Source organism: Drosophila tropicalis, unplaced genomic scaffold (genome assembly GCF_018151085.1).
Source record: "Drosophila tropicalis isolate 14030-0801.00 unplaced genomic scaffold, ASM1815108v1 contig_463, whole genome shotgun sequence".
Classification (NCBI taxonomy): Eukaryota; Metazoa; Arthropoda; class Insecta; order Diptera; family Drosophilidae; genus Drosophila; species Drosophila tropicalis.
In genome coordinates, this window is record NW_027172929.1 from 3266625 (window position 1) to 3285186 (window position 18562).

An 18562-nucleotide genomic window follows, 5' to 3' on the forward strand; every position below is an offset into this window, starting at 1 on the left:
ACGTATATGTTATATAGTAGATCAATATATACATATATTATATATCTTTGTAACTTCATTCCGATGAACCACTTAAAATAGAGTCAAAATAATTTAATCCACTCAAAGATTAATTGCTTTCAATTTGACTATTTAAAATACAAAATCACACCCAAACATACATGCACATATGTATATAGTATAAACCATATTCTGTAGTTTATATTTGTATGTCTTTGCATTTATGTAAGCTTTTGTAATTAATTGAATTTCATGGACAATTTGTTTGTTTTTAATGTTGTGTACCAACTTTATTTATATTTTTGTTAAGTTCTTAATCAGTTCTTTCAATGATTCTAAAAATTCCAAAAATAGAAAACTTAAAGAATTACATATTAAAAAAGTTTAGCTTTCGTTTTTGTTTGTTTCATTTCATCAATATAAATATAAACGCAATCACAAATCAAATGTTTTTAGAGAGCGTTGAAAAGTTATTTGCTTTTTTTTGTTTTTCTTATTTTTGGAGAAGGTTCGATTTGGAGTAGTAGGGCGGCCAGCTGCCCTCACTGGATTGGAAGAGGAGATTCTGGCCACCAAACGAAAAAAATAATAATTTCTTTAAAAATAAACTACAGAATGTACGTGTGTGTTGCTATGTTTTGTTGTTGCTGATTTTGTTGTTGGATTTTTCAAGTTTAAGTTGTTTGTTGTTGGTTGGATTTACAACTCGTCCTTCTTGGGCGCCTCCTCCTCCGTCTCCTCTTCGCTTTCCTCCGCAGCTTCTGGGGCATCGGCAACCTCGCCATTGGCATCGAGGAACTTGACGAAATCATCCAAAGTCCTGTCCAAACTGTAGTCGATGACTTTGTTGTCGTCCTTACGGAAGTATTTGATGGTTGGGAATGAGGAGATCTTAATGCTCTCCAGCTCGTTGGCAGTGGAGTCCATTTTGGCAATGACAATATCTTCATTATCCTTGTACTTCTCGGCAAGTTGGTCATAGATGGGAGCCAACTGTTTGCAATGGCCGCACCATGGGGCATAGAATTCAACCAGCACCGATTTGCTCTTATCCAGAGCGACACTCTCGAAGTTGCTGGAGACGAGAACCTTGACGGGTTGCTTATCCCAATCCTCGGGCAAGTCCTGAGATAGCAGATGCTGTTTCAGGTTGCCATCAAGGAATTTCTTCAGGAAGGCCTCAATGGTCTCCACAGAGAGATCGTTTGATTCAGGCTTGTACTTGGCCATATCTTCTTCCAGTTTGATCAGACGAATGGTGGGCACTTCCTCCTTGTTCATGCCGAAGAACTCAAAGATGCGTGTATGGTCCTCCTCATCGGAAGAGATGGTCACAAATAGAATATCATCGCGGTATTTCTTGGCAATCTCCTTCAAAGGATCAACGTGAGTCTCAATGTGTCCAGCCTCCTTGGAGACGAAGAACAGCAAATGAGATTTAATGGAACCACCAAAGATCTTGGCAGCCGACTCATGGTTAAAGTCAACAATTAAAGGCAGTGATTGCACTTGCGCAAATTTCTTCACATTCTCCTCAGTAAGTTCGCCCTCGAACACCGATTTCTTATCATCGAAAGGTTTGAACAAGATCACAGCATTGTCCTTAGCCTCGTATTTGGCCAACACATCAGCATTGCTGCTGACACCGAAGACAAACGAATCCAGAGCATTGGCAGCCTTGGTGAAGGTCTTGGCCTCCTCCGATTCAGTATCCTTGAAGAATCCAATGATGGCAATCTCATTATCCTTCAGGAACTGTTCAGCCTCGGCCACACTTGTCAGATCCTTGGCTGGGGGACCAGTCTTCTTGGTAACCCAAGCAATAATATCGGCAGCTTGACGTCCACCACTGTACTCCACGGGGGAACCACTGCGGAAGAATTTCAATGTGGGATAGCCACGCACTTGATACTGCTCGGCAAGTTCACCCTCAACGGTAGCATCGACCTTGGCCAGCTTAATGGGGGATTCCTTCTCGGCGAGCTGTTGGGCAGCCTTGGCATATTCGGGAGCCAGAGCCTTGCAGTGTCCGCACCATGGGGCATCTAAAATTATTAAATAATTTGCACATGATTATCGAAATGTCTAAAATTCAGTATTGTCGCCGCCGCCATCTTATTATTTTTCCAACTTTCATATTTGGAAATTCTAAGAAATCAAAGAACTAAATAAGTTAGATTTTGTTTTCCATAAAATATTTCATTAATGTTTGTTATTTTCTGTTCTACTAATTAAATTTATAAAGCTCTTGTAGCACTCCCCCACCCGTCACAACCCACACCTAAGTACAATTATTTGCGCTAGATTTGCCATGCCAAGTGGAGCAGGAGGTTACACTCTCACCATAATCATCATCATCATCATCTCCATTCAACATTTGTCGTTATGGGACACCATCTGTTGGACATTATGCAAATGCCACGTGTTGAATTCTCGCTCATTCAATTCGTTCGGACGCCGGTTGCAGCAATTTAACACGCATCCGCGCGGAGATGACATAATGCGACAAAAACAATATACAACAACAATAATAAAACAAACGATGCTAGAACAGAGTAGAGCGCATCTTCTTATCGCTGGGGTCGTCACTTTGTTGGAGTAATCATCTTTAGATGCTTCTAAGCTGACGTGGCCTCTTATTATTCTTCTTTGACCATGCGTCGCCTTGGCATTGCTTTCAGATAAGATTTGTGTGAGTGTGTGTGTGTGTATATCTCTTAAGCAATGCGAATTATCAATATTAGCTGACGTTGTCACAAATTTTAAATAAAAGGTGCAAATTATGGGAATGAAAGAAATTGCTGGCATGGCAAAATAATGAAAGGGAGACCCATCGCCATATTTAGCATATGCTCCACTTCATTTCATACAATTTAAGATGGCAAAAGAGTTAATTTAGCTTTTTCTTCTCCCTTTATCTCTATTCCTCTCTCCAGCGGGGTACTTTTTTTCATATCAACTCATAAATCTCAAGTAGTTCTTGACCACGATAGATAATGGTTTCACAATATTCATTTCAATATGTGACTTTAATCAACATTTCCCATAACAACAAGTTTAACGTGTATATGTACATATCAAAGTAATGTAAACTAAAATTGAATCAAAACTATTAATTAAACAAAAAATTAAGTAAATAAGTCTGTTGGTATTGCCTTTTATTCTTTACTCTTTCTCTTTCTGTCTTTCCACCCATAACTTCGTCAACAGTTTGTCATTTAAACAGTTGCTTAAACAATATACAGGTTTACGTTGAATGCAATTAGAGGTAGATAAAATTTGATTGATTGTTTTTAAGTTTTACGGAACCGTAAAAAATCCATATTTACCTCTGACATTTAGCTCTATACTAGTATTTTAATGTGAGGGATAGATGCGATTTTTTTTTCTACTGTCCTAAATGTTGTTTATCTATGTTTAAAATAATTTTTATACCTAATTTCTAGGGTTTAAACACTAACATATTAATTGGTCTATAATTTTGTGACTTTGGTATTAATTGTTTTTTTTTTTTTGTTTACAAATTAATAATTTCCTGTTGAAATTATTCTAAATTATCAATGACATTAAAAATTTGGTTTACCATGACAGCCCTATTAACAAAAAAAAAACAATTATTTATACATAACTATTTTTTACCCCGCAACTTCAACCGCCAAAGTACCGTTAAGCATGCGCAGCGACAGAGAGATCAACAACAACAATAAAAGAGTTGAATGAACTTTTCATTTGCGTGGCCGCCCGCCGTTGCGCCGACGTAGAAAAAAATAAAAGGGCAAAAAGAATTTAAGAATAGAAAGCAAAAAAGGAAAAAAATAACGAAATAACTAAATACAAAAAATCTCGATTAGAACAAAAGAAAGGAAAGAATAGAAGGGGGAGCAGAACAAAAAAAAAAAAAAAGTTGTTTAGTTAACCCAGATTTCAGGAAAGAAGAGAATAAGTTGCTTGGCCAGTTTTGCAACTAGAAATGGATGGATGGATGGAAACGGATGTACGCTACTGCCTGCTGCTGTGATGATGTGGCCACGCCCCAGAATTGATAAAAAAAAGTGGGCAAAAATATGGAAATAGAAAATAAAATCAAAATTGTTGCTCGCCGGCGAGCTCCTTATCTTAAAACAGAAGCTGTGATAGAAGCCGTAGCGTGGCAATCAGTAGGGGGGTGGGGGAATAGAGATTATGGTTTGGCTTTTGACATTTAAAAAAAAAAAACAAAAGAAACACACTTTCTAAGAACAAAAAAACACAGAATTTGTACTTGTATGTGATTTGCTTTCTCGCTCAGACTTTCGTCACAGGTGCGCACTCTGCTGGTTGGTAAGAAAGTGTGTAACGAAAAGAGATGTCAAGCATTGGGGCTAATAAAGAACGTGAGAGCGAGAGGGAGCGCAAACTCTCACTGAGAGCGGCAAAATGGTCTCACGATAAAAAAAAAAAAAACTCTCACACACAGACAAACTAACAAAAAAAAAAAAAAGAAGAAAAACTAATAAATTTTCTCTCAAAGAGAACTGGCCTCTCATCTCTACATTCCCCCTACACCTAAAACTGTATCACTACATCAATTCAATCCGTTCCTACGCCGTCGTCCAGCAAGCAAGCGACAGCGACGACAACAACAACTTGCCACGCCGACATATTTTTTTCTCTCTGTCTTTTTAGACGCTTCTGCCGCCTATGCGACTCAGAAAAGACCACGTCGCCATCTAAAATCTTATGAATCATCCCCCCGCTTTAGGAATGCTTTGAACCGGTATGGCGATGCATTGGCGGCATTTCGACTTGTTTTAGGTGTTTTAAATTTTGAAATTGCTATTTAAACAATACTTACAGAATTCAACCAGCACAAATTCGTTGTCAGCAATCACTTGTTTGAAGTTGTCTACTGTTGCCACCAGGACACCTTCTTCAACTTTCACCTCAGAGGCAAGCGCCACGTAGGACGCTGCGAAGAGTAGAGCACAGATTAGGAATTTCATTGCGCGGGGGCAGCACTTTCTTTATTCTAAATGCTTATATGCCTTTTCTTAATTTATGTAGGTGTATATCCCCAAGTAGACACACACACAACAAAAAAAAGTTAATTGCGAATTTAATCTACTGCGTTCTGTTCTGCTTTCGCCGCCAGTTAAAATCGAAATGAATTTTTTTTTGCTTTTTTCTTGTTTTCTTTAACTTGGTTCTTTGATTCTTTCTGGAGATGGAAGACCAGCGATGGCTATACCGCTTATATCGATGTTTTTTAAACCATCGATAAACTAAATATTTGATTCTAAAAAAATTACTGAAATATTTTCACGACATGAATAGTTCTGTTTCTTTAATTCAAAAAAATTGTTTAATTTGTTATTATAATTAGAAAATATTTAAAATAAAATTGTTTTACAAAACCATCGATAAGCTATCGATGGTTTCTCAGCTCTAAAATTTCTTGTTAGGGCTGAAACACAACTACTTTAAACAATATTCTCCAATAAGCCAGTGTGGCCATGTTTTTTTTTAATATTTGCAAAAATCTTCGAAAATACCAAAAAACAATATAAACACATAATTTTTGATTTGGTAAACAAATGTAGATTTAGCTTATTGTTAGTTTCTAAGAAATTTGGATTTCTTAGGGAAGTTGAAATTATTCTAACTATTTGAAGAAACCTCAGCATTAATGAGGAAATATGATAAACAATAAAATAGCTGACAGTGAAAAGAACTTTCTCTTTCACTTTGTATTTGTTTTGTTAAATTGTTTTCTTTATGCACACACACTTCCAGATGTATTATTTCCATTGTTTATTTTAAAAAGCAAACACTGCTGCCACATCTTGTGCGTGGTGTTAATCAAATAGGAGACAACATATGGTTTATAAATTTAAATTTCAAGAGCAATGTACCGAAAAATTCTTCACTTTTTTATACATACATATGTATATGTACATACATAAATGTATATATGTATACAACATTTAATTTTATGGGATCTCCAATTTGAAAATTAATAGTAAGAGATCCCTCATTTATTTTAATTAAAATACATCACTTACTATCCATTAGTTAACATGTTAATAAAAATACATATTTGGTGTTTTTAAATGCGTTCGCTTTGCGAGTAAGTCAGGCATCAGCATTGAGAAATTTGTTCAATGCATTGTTCTATTATCTTGTAGAGTATATCCGCAGTTTGGGCACTGCTAAAAGGCTTATCAATTGGCGGTACATGAACAAACAAACTTCTTTGTGCGTTTACATCCAAAGATTTCAGATAGATATACCCACAAAGGAAGCTGCCCACATTTTTCGAAGCCTTTGTGGCGCCAGGCAGTTGCTTATTCAAATCATTCTCATGGCCAGTCGCTACACATTCCACACAATTGACATTTACAGCCTCCACAATCTTATCAACATTTAGGCCACAACGCAAAACATTTGCTTTACCATTATGCTGGAGCACGCAAGTGCCATTTTTTAAATACTCCCCCGTATTATCTGGTCGCTTGAATTGATGATTGTAGGCTAATTTCTCCAAATAGACGCATTTCGCAATTCCCGAAACGCCAACATGAATAACCAACTAAAAGACGAGAGATGACGTCATGTAGATGTGATCAATTGACATCCAATTAAGGTACACTTAAATTTGTATACTTTACATCAGGTTTGCGCGCCCAAATTTCATCCACAGCCTTGTCCACCGCGCCATATTCAACGCTCACCAGCTGCTTCGCCAATTCAAAATCCTCTCCATTGCGGTTTATTTGATCGGGCAATAGTTTAACTGCCTCCCAGCTGGCATTGATCGCTTCATGGCCTATAAATGGTCCAAAACCGGAGACAACAACTAGTTTACGTTCGGACGACATAATACAACTATAGCAGCAGCTGCTGCTACAAGGGTTGGAGACTGACTTTTTTAAAAAAGCATCTGTGACTGTCAGATTTATTTATATACATACATATACAGAATAACAGTGATTTATCCACTTCACTCCACCGCCGCTCTTTTCAAATCACTCTAAACAATAGCTTATAACCTTATTTAATTATTTATTTATGACTAACTTTAATAGTCAGTAATAACGATTAACCGCTGATCTCTAGTGGCATAATCCACGTTAATTTAAAATATTAAACATTAAAAGTTGAAATGCAATTTAACTTAGAATATTTATTCATACTTTAATTGAACATTTTTAAACTAAAACTACAAATTTGAAAATTGTTTGGTATTTTTTCGTTTGGTATTTCTTAGTCGGTTTTTTTTCTTTGGGATTTTTAGTCAAATTTGAAGCAAAGTATGCGGTCCTAACAAGTCCAAAGGCAACAACAAAACACTTGGAAAAACAACAACATACATTCATCACCATATATACATACATTCCAAAACAAAATCCGTGCAAATGCAGCTACGGTTACAATTATAGACGGCTTAAAGGCTTTAGCTTAACGACAGTGAAATTACCACACGAGAACCGAAAAGAAAAGAGAAAGAATCTGGTTGCGATACGCAGAATTTTGTAAGCATTGCTAATCTAATCTCTTGAGGCGAGGAGAGGTGGTGGGAGGAGCCCAAAAGTGGACTCCAACACTCATACAAATGAACTTTGCACATTAAATATTTATTAATTGTTGCAGTCGGCGAGGTGAGGAACATACAGTAGCAGAGACCAAATCAAAGTCGACAGGCAGGTAGCAGCAGTTGGCACATTTCTCACGGACAGCGACGACGAATTTTTTGGTGAACTTTAAATTTTTCGACCGCATCATGCTATCGCGCCTACAGGACTTTCTGTCACGCCATCGCCGCAAGTTTGTGGTTACAGGCTTGCTGGTGGGTGGTTCCTTCTTTGCGGCTCGCTATGCCCAACGTAAGCTGGTGGAATATCAGGAGCGTCAGGCGAGGGAATTCTTTGAGCGCACACGTCGAATGCATCATTTCGAGTCGACGGAAAGGACGTGCAATCAGGTTATACTCGGCATGGGCGAGGAGATGTGCCAAGCGGTGCTGAAAGAGTGCAGCACTGTTGAATTGCTGGAGCAACTGCGTCAGAATCCCAAAAACAAGGTGGAATTGTGGGAGAAAATTAAGATAATCTCATTCACCCGTCTGGCCACGTTTGTGTATGCCTCCTCCATGCTCGTTATAGCATTGCGGGTCCAACTAAATTTACTTGGTGGCTACATCTATCGTGACATCATGACTGGGGAAGAGCAAATAACGGATGAACTAAAGCAGCAATATCTATCCCTTATAAGACACTTTATAGCAGAAGATGGATTGCGGGAGCTGGTTCGTTATATACGCAGCCAAGTGCTGGTGGTCATTAAATCGATGCCATTAACCCGGCAACTCACTCTTAACGATTTAGAGCAAATCTTTTGGTCACTACAAATGGCCATTAATGCTGATACGCGACGTGATCCAAATTCCAGATTGAGCAAGTATCTTCTGCCCACAACGCATTCCAATTTCTCACCTTTACTGCAGCAAATGTATAATGAAACGCTCGATCTACTTGAAAGTGAGGATGCCATGGCTGTCTGCTCACACAATGTAAGCCGAGGATTCGTGTTGGCCTGCGATGCCATTGCCGAGTCAATGGGTGAAACTCTGCAACATCTGGCACCTGGTGAAGTCAAACAGCAACCCAGCTCGGCACAAGCGGAGCAAACATTGAAATTCAATCAAAGTTCAAGCAGCAAAAGCAATTCAGTTCCGAATACCAATCCCAACCAACAGGGATCGCCGACAGCTGAGAATAATAATCTACTAAACATCAATACTGTTCTAATGGCATTGGCCAAGCTAATCCCAATCATAAGTGGCCTCACCTCAAAGGGTTACGATAGCAAGGCGAGACCTCATAATTTGCCCACGCAATTGCTTAGCTTCTATGTGGTGGCCGAGAAGTGCAAAACTTTGGGCGCCAATGTGTACGAGACCTTCAGTTCGGCCTGAATATGATGGCCGATCAACCGCCCCCCGCCCCTTCTCACATATAGTATATGCATCATACGCATAGTATATATATGATTAGTCTAGGCTTAACCATTACATAGATATATATTTTTTTTGTGTTTTTCAAAACGAAACGGATTAGTTGATCACATTGTTGGTATGTCCAGAAAACTATGCTAAACTTTTAATCTATGTCTATAATTGTAAGAATATTTAAAACGAATACAGTATATATACGTACATATATTCAACAGGTTTAGTTTTATAAGCATCTACAATAATTGAATGCACAGGGACATGACATACATACATCAAAAAAACTAAAACAAAGTAAATTTGAGCAACATTTAAGGCCTTTATAACGAGAAAAGAAAATGAACAAAAATAAATGGAACAACTTATTTAAGTAAATAGAAAAAAACAATTGTGTTTAAATATTTATTTAGGAAATCGAAATCCTCCAAAACAATGAAAACATGAGTCTAAAATGCTTTAGCCAAGACACAAACCCCATATTTTTGTTCATTGACAATGCAAGGATAAATCTGATCATTTCTTTATATGTAGTTGGATTTAATTTGAAGAAGCATAAAATATATACACAAAAACGATAGATATCTTCTATCTACATACACAAATGGTTAACTGTAGTTGGTAGTTGGACAATATATGGGCCGATATTGTAATGGGAATTGGTAAAGATGTTAATGAATTTTCCCCCTCTATAGGCGTCGCAACTTTTTCATCCTGGCCGATGTCGTCCATGTAGATACAAACCCTGCCTGCTATCAAGAAATGGCATAAAAACCGCCCCGTTATGACGTTGATAAGGCCGGCGCCTTGGCGGGCGGTGTGACAGCTGTCCAATTCAAATTGTTCGCTATTTCTCTCAATGAAGAGAGTAAGCTTGAGAGACAGAGGGTGTGAGAGCAAATGTGTAGCACGGCATTTGCGCAGTGCCAACGAGTAGTCTCATAGACAGAATCCGAATATAATAACTAACAACAATTTTTCGCCAATATTTTGCATTGTTTAAATATTTGTAATGAATTAAATATGTATAAATTACATTCAAGCACAAAAGTAGAGCCTACTATTAGGGAGTAACCCTAGCTCACTGTCTCTCCCCCTTTCGCATAACCAACATAGTCTCTCTCTCTCTCTCTCTCGCGCTATCTCTCTCTTATACCGCTCTATGTTTCTCTCTCGCTCCTATTGGTGCCCAGCTGTCTAGTAAAAGGAACAAAAAAAAAGTTAGAATTACCATTTCATTTTGGAACGCAGTGGCAAAAGTTACATGAGAAGGCTAAGGACGTTATCAGGTTGCACACAACAGCAGCAGCAGCAGCAGAAGCAGGAACAGGAGCAGGGATAGTTCGTGAGAGAAATAATTTAGTGACCAAAAATTAAAAATATGTAAAAAATTTTGCATTTAAAATGATTGGCAAAAAATGTGGTGAAAATAGTGCATAAAAAAGTAATAACAAATGGCCAAAATTCATGAAAACTAACAATGAAAACTCTCGAGAAATGTAAAAAGCAAGAGCAGAAGATCAACATTAACATCAACAATAACAACAACAACAACAGCACCCACAAAACGTACGAAAATTGTGTAAGTTGTAAAAAAGGATTGCAATTGAACTGAACCCGATTGGGGAAGAAACCGTTAGTTAGTTAATTGAGCTGCGCCTTCCCACACCCTCTCTCAATCGTTCGCTTGGAGGGGTTAAGCGTAAAATTTAGCCCACTGCAACTTCAATGAGCAAACAACAGTTATAATTTTTTTCTCCTTTTTTTTTGGTTTTATTGATTAAGACAAAAGTTGGGGAAAGACACACACACACACACAGACATACCCGTGAGAGCACACGGGCAAAAGGCACAAGCACATAGACAGGACATACAGGACATTGCGTGCGTAAAAACCACTGCCAAGGGATGGGACTCGCACGTATCTCGATATATGGATGGATAAATGGGAATGGGGTGGCGGCTGTTTACCCTCATACCCTCCCACCACCCCCATCCCTTTCCACTCACCATTCCAGTCAGTGGCAACTCTAAAAATATGAGAAATTTGTTTAAGTAAAAATAAAATCCAAACTACCATAATCAATGGGGAGAGGAAAGAGCAACTAACTAACTACCAACACACACAAGTCTCCTCTTCATCGGCATATACCTATACATACATATATGTATGCATTGTATGTATGTATGTGTGTAAGGAGAAAATGAAGAGGAACCTAACCTCCTTAACAGTGCCGCTGAAAGGAAGTCAAGTATACCGTGAACGTGACAAGTGAAGACAACAACAACGACAACAAAAACAATATAAAATGATGGGAAAAATCCAAGAACAAGACCAAATTGACAAAGACTACATACATTGTACATACATATATGGAATATTTATGAAAACAATGCATGCAAGTCAAGTGTGCTTGATTCGTTTGGATTTCTTGTCGAAAGAGGGCGACGCCAGGGGAGGATGAGGCGCTCTGTCTTTGGGCCAAGGGTTAGCACAGAGAAGGGTTCCGTTCTCTGCCAATGCCTAGTCTTAGACCTCCTATATTTAGGTACATACATACATATGTACATATATTGACGTACCAAACACATAGATCAAGTGGGTTCGACAAAAAGGCCAAGTATAAACATATAAATTAACCAAAAAGAAGCCAAAAGCTTTGAGTGTGCATATAGAAACAAAAGAGCAAAGGCACAAGTAAATGATAATGGATAAAATGGTTCTCCTCCTCTCCTTCTTCCTTTAACGGGCCACATGTGCACGTTGTGAACGTTTTAGCCTGTCAAAACGATACTTATTAAAGCCTTCAAGCTAAAAATATACATATGTATGTAGAGCTTTCTAATTCTAATTAATTGCACACTGAAATTAAAAGTCTCGTTGGTCGTAATAGTTATGTACATACATATGTTTGCATGTGTGTGCTTCTTTTTAGGCCATTGAAAGCATGACTCTTCTAAGATAACTAAAGGATTTTACGTCTTTAAATTGATTAAATTGTGATTGTATCTTACAATACAGTTATTCATTTATGTATGTATAAAGATATATAGTTCTTCATTCAACGGACAAACTGAAAAGTGTTAGCCAAAGTAGTTAAACATACTAAAAATGCACTTTGAGGTGTGTCTAAATATATGATGACTTTATTCATTTTCTTAGTGTACTTCCTAAGAAAAATGTTATGCAAATACAAAAGCAGTTTTGATGGGTAACTTAAGCAAATAATTCTTAAATGAATACCTTTCAATGTCTTATCTTCTTGCTGATATCTTCAAAGAAGATACATAGGTTCTTTTGGCATATCCGCCTGATGGTGGGTCAACAATTATCGAGTATTCATTGGGACATACAACATTAACTGACTCATTTGCAACAACAGAGAGCCCAAAACGTTTAATTCTAATCGTATCCATATTCCCTAGGTGCCTTCGACTCAATGGATAAGCTAGAATATGTGTCATGGAAATACATTGCAATGGAAAATGAGTGGTATTTGGTTCAGTTTGATTTGAGACGCCTTCGAGGCAAGTTGAAGTGTTTTTTTTTTCTTTTTCAGAAAGGTTTTCCACAAATATTATAAATATTATATGCTCTATTTGTCAATCAGTCATAAAAGCAACACACCCACACACACACACGAGGTAAGCCACCCTAATAGAACCGGGACACTCTAAATATTCATTTGAATTTCTTGTTATGAGTCTGTTCCACTTTTATGCAAAAAAAAAAAAAAAAAAAATGAATGAGACAAAACTACATATTTCATTCCCTTTTGCTCCCAACGCCAACATGTTGTTGGGCATGTCAAAACGTCAACGTCAAAAAGTGCATCAAATAAAGAGGGGAAAGCCTCTAAGGATTTGCTGGACAAGCGGCAATCTTCCTCCTTGCACCTCTTTGCCCCCTTTATGGTTTATTTACATACATCCATGAGTGGTAGTAAAATGGCGACCAATCCCAATCTTAAGCCGCAGGCAGCGCACACCCAGTGTGTGTTATATAGGAAGGGAGCGAAACAGAAATGACAAGTGATAGATGGCTGGTTAGATGCTTGTAAGTGTGTGCTGTGTCTGTGTGTGTGTGTGTGTAGAATAAGCTTAGCTTCTGGCTTCCGAGGATTAGCCTCTGTGTCTATGCATCTAATGAAGCTGCAACACTTTGGCTCCTTCATAATTAGAGGCCCTTTTTATGCTTTGACTTTCTGTCTATAGTCCACGCGTTGCCCTCCCTCCTTACTTTTCTCTCTCTCTGTATCTGCGTCTACCATTTATTACGTATACGCCCAGTTGTTTTACTTAGCTTAAAGGCAACACTTCTACACATATAAGCTAAGTAAACCTCATTGAGGTGGGGCTAAAGATCACACATCTGTTTCAATATTTAGTCCAAGATAATAAATGGATACTTAATACAATGACTTTACCTAATACGTATGATGGGTGGGATATGCACAAATTTTTGAATGATCTACCCGATCAAAGTTGCAAAGAGGGAGACCCTTTAGATATTACGCCAAAATGAACTTCATTTGGTTGCAAAATGAAACTGTTTTATAAAATTTGCATAACTAATTGTTGCACTTTCGAAACGGTTGCCGTTAAGTTTAATTGCATTATAAACATTACCGTGACATTCGAAACGAATGCAAATATTTAGATTTTTTTAGTTTTTATGTAAGAAAACAACATTTTTATCACTCACTTATGGTAAAGTTGTTCTCGTCCGCTCATTAGAGGTTGTTGTGTTTGAGGAATTGTCATATTAGATAGATAAGCTAAGCTAAGAGACAAGAGTAGAGCACAACAAAAACCCCAAAAAAGAATAAAAAAAAAAACACCGAGTCAATGCAAGTGCTTGAAAGTAGATGAATTCTGAAAGTGAGCTGGAACACATCATAGCCACAGCAAATGCGAATAAAATTAATTAAACAAGGTGAAGTGTAAAATGTATTAACTAAATTTTTCTCTTCTATTTTGCTCGAAATAGCCAAAATGCCCGATGAAGCCAGCTGAACCTGGAATAGAGAGTAGACGCCCCCTAAGACTATAGTAGAGAGATAAGGAAACTGGCAAAACTATCTATTTATACGCACGCATACGCACAACCACACTCCCTCACACACACACACACACACCCACACATACATACATCAAGGGTAGATCATAATGCGACGTCCAAAAATATCGTTAAAAAAATATTTCTACTTTACATTGATCTGTGCTTTGTTGTTCATCTTTGGTTTCAATCTCAAGTAAGTTATAAAGTATATTAAATAGATAAAAACTAATCGGGATTAAACTCGGCATCACTTAGGGAATATGAAATATGGAAAACGAAAAATTCCAGTCGACCTACTTTGGGTGTCAATCAGCAGCAGCAGCAGCAACAACAACAACAACAGCAACTACAACAGCAACAACAACTCCCACAAATGCCAGCTGTTGTAGAAGAGGAAGAACTTGATAATGAAATTGCCGATGGACAAGCAGATCGATCTTTGGATTCAACTATAACAACCTCTGGTCAAGCATCCGCACTTGCTGCTGCTGCTGGTGATACTAATGCTGCATCACCAGCCATTGTGGCACCACCCAATGAGGAACCAATTGAGGTGGAAGAATTCGAGAATCCCGATATTGGTCCTAGTCATGGACGCGACAACGGGATTGCAGCCACAGCCAAACCCTGGTTCTTTCGGAATGGTGAATACTATCCGAAGCCGGTAAAAACTTATAGCACTCGCAAGGCACGCAAACGGCATGCCCCAAAACTATTTCCATATCAGGATCCACATAGTGATCGCATTGTCAATCAATTGATGTATGTACCGCACAATTATCCAGAGATCAAGGCTAGTGGCAAACTGAAAACGATTCTACTCTATAATGGTCTGGGCCCATGGAATGTGAAGAAGGGCCGTGAAGTCTTCCTGAGAGCCAAGTGTCCCGTCGACACATGCGAACTGACTGCAAATCGAGATTTAGCCAGCACAGCGGATATGATATTATATAAAGATCATTATATACCCACAGGCATACGTAGGCCAAGTAATCGGAAACAGGTCAGTATGCTATACTATCTGGAATGTCCATATCATACACAAAATGTCAAAGTGCCAGATGCCCTCAATTGGACGGCAACCTATAGGTGAGATTATATTTTCCTCCCCCTCCCACATGGTTGGTGGTTTTACATAATATCGATTGGTTTTGAATAAACATTTCCTTTCATATCTTTTAGACGAGATAGCACCATAGTGGCTCCATATGAGAAATGGCAATATTATGATAATAAGGTCCAACAATTGGAGCAGGATCAAAACTTTGCCATCAATAAGACAAAAAAGGTTGCCTGGTTTGTCTCCAATTGTGGAGCACGCAATGGCAGACTTCAATATGCACATGAGCTCCAGAAGCACATAGAGGTGAGAGTAAATAACACATTATTTCCCCTTGAAGGACCATTAAGATTGGAATATTGTTTCATCTAACTGCACCTACACATATTTAACTTAATTATTCTAAAGGCACTTCCAAATTGCCTCTTGCTGGTTTTTTCCTATTGACTTTTATGAGGCGCCACGCTGTGTGGCAATTGCCAATAAATGGAACTTGGAAATTTGTTTGGTTCTTAAGGACATTTTAATTAATGTATTTTTCTCATCTCTTCTATCTCTTTGCCAGGTGGATATCTATGGAGCTTGCGGCAATTTCAAATGTTCCCGCAGTAATGCTGATAAATGTTTCGAGATTCTCGATAATGATTACAAATTCTATTTGGCATTTGAGAATTCCAATTGCAAGGATTATATAACCGAGAAATTCTTTGTGAATGCATTGAATCGCAAAGTTTTACCCATTGTGATGGGCGCTCGTCCCGAGGACTATGAAGTGAGTGCACCACGACGATCCTATATACATGTCGATGAATTCGAATCACCCAAGGAGTTGGCCGAATATCTGCACATACTCGATCGCGATGATGAGCTATACAATTCATATTTTAAATGGAAGGGTACGGGTGAGTTCATCAATACGTACTATTGGTGCCGTGTATGCAGCACCCTGCACAATGAGGAGCAATTCAGTAAGAGTAAGTCACATTGGTATACCGATCTCAATGATTGGTGGCGTGGTGTGGGCGTCTGTACGACCGGATCGTGGAGGAATTTCAAGGCACGCAAAGATGTGATCAGCGATGATTGAGATCCACTTATGATGATACAAATTGTGGGCATTGGCATAACATAATCAAAGTTTTTCAATAGATGTGTTTGTTATTAGATTTCTCATGTATGTATGTATGTATGTGTGCGTGTGTGCGTGTGTGTCTGTGTGTGAGTGCGTGTGTGTGTCTGTCTGTCTGTCTGTGTGGATTTTTTGTAGTTAGTCAAGTAAGTTAGTCAGCGAAATCAAACGGGGGAATCTTATTAAACACTACGCAACCAAAAAAATTGAAAAAAATATATAATTTTTTTTTTCGTAAAAAACAGAAGCTTCTTTAAAATAGAAACTAGCCTATATAGACTTAAGATCTCCCCCCCTCCCCGGGCAGGCAGCGATCGTTGTAACATATACAATACAAAACAAATTTAGTTTATACAAATGATATACATATACAGCTGCGAACTTAAAAATAGCACCACTTGCTGAGGTAATGTATTCAAAGGATTCCCTAGGCTTATTTTAAGGTTCTAGGAACATGTGAATACGTTTTTGAACGTAAAATACTTTCTACTAATGGAAGCATAAAAAAAATTCTATCAAAATCCAACGTTTTCAAAGATTTTTACAAAAAACCTTGATATACTCAAAAAATACCCGAAACTAAAAATAGCACCACTTGCAGTATTTTGCAAAATACCGTTAAATTTCGCAGAATTGCATAGCAAAAAACACATATTTAACAGTCCCTGGTTCAAAGTCGATTTTAAAGGCAACAGTACTACAAAATATCCGAGACTTTTAGATATAATGGGTCGGGGAAAACACTGCCCCGGGAAAAAAGCGAAACGTCATCCAAAACCAGGTTTTGGAGAAAAAATCGGGTCTTGAAGATGGAAAACTGGTTGGTACTTCCAACAGAGTGATCCGAATAGCGATCTATTTGAAACAGAAGCCTTCAACTCGCAGACGAAAGCCAAGACTGAAGCAGCAAGAAGTCGGTCCCTTAATGCGAGAGAGCAATAAGGATTCTTTTAAGGCTCTAACAGATCTTAAAAAGGACTTTAAGCCCCAAACTAGGGTCCAAATTGTTCGCAACTACCTCCGGAAGATCAATTCAAAAGATTCCAGTCGAAGAAAGCCTCCACTTTTGAACGCTAGACATAATGCCAATCGCCTTAAGTTGGTCAAAGATCATGAGAACTGGCTTGTCCGAAACTGGAGGAACGTACAATGGACTGATGAAAATAAAATTGTAAAATATCGTAGAAAAGGCTATAGACCATACCTCTGGCGTCCACAGAACCTGGAATTCAACTCCAAATTCACCCTAGAGTCTAGAATCAGTGTCATTGGTATGGGGCTGTTAGTCTTATTATGGTGTCGGTTACATATCAGTCCACAAATCGATTATGGATCAGCAAGTTCATGTAAATCTCTTGTAGACGGTGTTGCCACTATACGCTGAGGATAAAATACAGCTAATATGACCCTTTCAACAGGACATCAGCCCAAAGCACACCAGTAAGAAAGCCAGGAAGTGGTGCTTAGCGAATTATCTGAATGTAATTGAGTGGCTGGGACAGTCACCAGACCAAAATCTCGTTGAAAATCTTTGGTCTGATATTAAAAAAGCAGTTGCTGTTTCATTACCAACAAAAATTGAGAAGTTTTGGGAAGTAATCCAGAAGTCCTGGGCAAAAATAACGGTCAAATGCTGTCAAGACCTGGTTGACTCAATACCAGGACGATGTGCTGCGGTTATTGCCAATAAGGGCAATGCAACAAAGTATAAAGTTTATTATTTAATACTATTTTTAATATCTGATCATAACTTGTTAATAAATTTTGTTTTTTTCTGTTATTTTTTAATTTTGAGTAAATATTTGAAAAGTGGTGCTATTTTTAGTTTCGGGTATTTTTTGAGTATATCAAGGTTTTTTGTAAAAATCTTTGAAAACGTTGGATTTTGATAGACTTTTTTTTCTGCTTCTATTAGTAGAAAGTATTTTACGTTCAAAAACGTATTCACATGTTCCTAGAACCTTAAAATAAGCCTAGGAATCCTTTGAACACATTACCTTAGCAAGTGGTGCTATTATTAAGTTCGCAACTGTATATACATAGTTATATATATATACATAGTTGTTTAGCATACAAAAAGCAAGTCCAATATTAAACGTTTAGTCGTATAGAGCTCGTCGGATATCAATATATGGATATATAGCTTAACTATTAATTGACAAAAGGCCATCAGCTATATATCGGTTTTTGTAAGCATCTTTTGTAAGAGATTTTTCAGTTACAGTCTATAGCATCCCCCCACCCCCTTTCCTGCCTATAGAAACTATAGTAATTATTTTAGATACAATTCTTCGCACATGCAATTTAAAAACTGATCATTATGCT

At 37.9% G+C, this 18562-nt stretch overlaps 4 protein-coding genes across 8 annotated transcripts; 2 read left to right on the top strand and 2 right to left on the bottom strand.

Annotated features, from left to right (window-relative positions):
• Positions 1–260: 260 nt before the first annotated feature.
• Pdi (protein disulfide isomerase) lies at positions 261–5153 on the bottom strand. The gene is made up of 2 exons (XM_068286947.1): positions 4835–5153; positions 261–2045 (listed from the first exon to the last, which is right to left on the bottom strand). Exons 1-2 carry the CDS (start codon positions 4980–4982, stop codon positions 700–702), a joined length of 1494 nt encoding a protein of 497 aa, XP_068143048.1. The 5' UTR covers positions 4983–5153; the 3' UTR covers positions 261–699.
• Positions 5154–5962: 809 nt separating this feature from the next.
• Positions 5963–6881, bottom strand: LOC137574585 (pyroglutamyl-peptidase 1). The gene is made up of 2 exons (XM_068286949.1): positions 6648–6881; positions 5963–6568 (listed from the first exon to the last, which is right to left on the bottom strand). Exons 1-2 carry the CDS (start codon positions 6855–6857, stop codon positions 6119–6121), a joined length of 660 nt encoding a protein of 219 aa, XP_068143050.1. The 5' UTR covers positions 6858–6881; the 3' UTR covers positions 5963–6118.
• A 397-nt stretch (positions 6882–7278) lies between these two features.
• Pex3 (peroxin 3) lies at positions 7279–9204 on the top strand. The gene is made up of 2 exons (XM_068286948.1): positions 7279–7511; positions 7630–9204. Exon 2 carries the CDS (start codon positions 7760–7762, stop codon positions 8951–8953), a length of 1194 nt encoding a protein of 397 aa, XP_068143049.1. The 5' UTR covers positions 7279–7511; positions 7630–7759; the 3' UTR covers positions 8954–9204.
• A 1007-nt stretch (positions 9205–10211) lies between these two features.
• FucTA (glycoprotein 3-alpha-L-fucosyltransferase A) lies at positions 10212–18025 on the top strand. 5 transcript variants are annotated; one of them, XM_068286945.1, is made up of 5 exons: positions 10212–10555; positions 13977–14241; positions 14304–15137; positions 15231–15414; positions 15674–18025. In XM_068286945.1, exons 2-5 carry the CDS (start codon positions 14156–14158, stop codon positions 16193–16195), a joined length of 1626 nt encoding a protein of 541 aa, XP_068143046.1. In that variant the 5' UTR covers positions 10212–10555; positions 13977–14155; the 3' UTR covers positions 16196–18025. The 5 variants fall into 5 exon arrangements, with proteins under 5 accessions (XP_068143046.1, XP_068143043.1, XP_068143047.1 ...); XM_068286942.1 differs by having other exon boundaries at positions 10219–10568; XM_068286944.1 differs by lacking the exon at positions 10212–10555 and adding an exon at positions 12515–12631.
• The last annotated feature ends 537 nt before the right edge of the window (positions 18026–18562 follow it).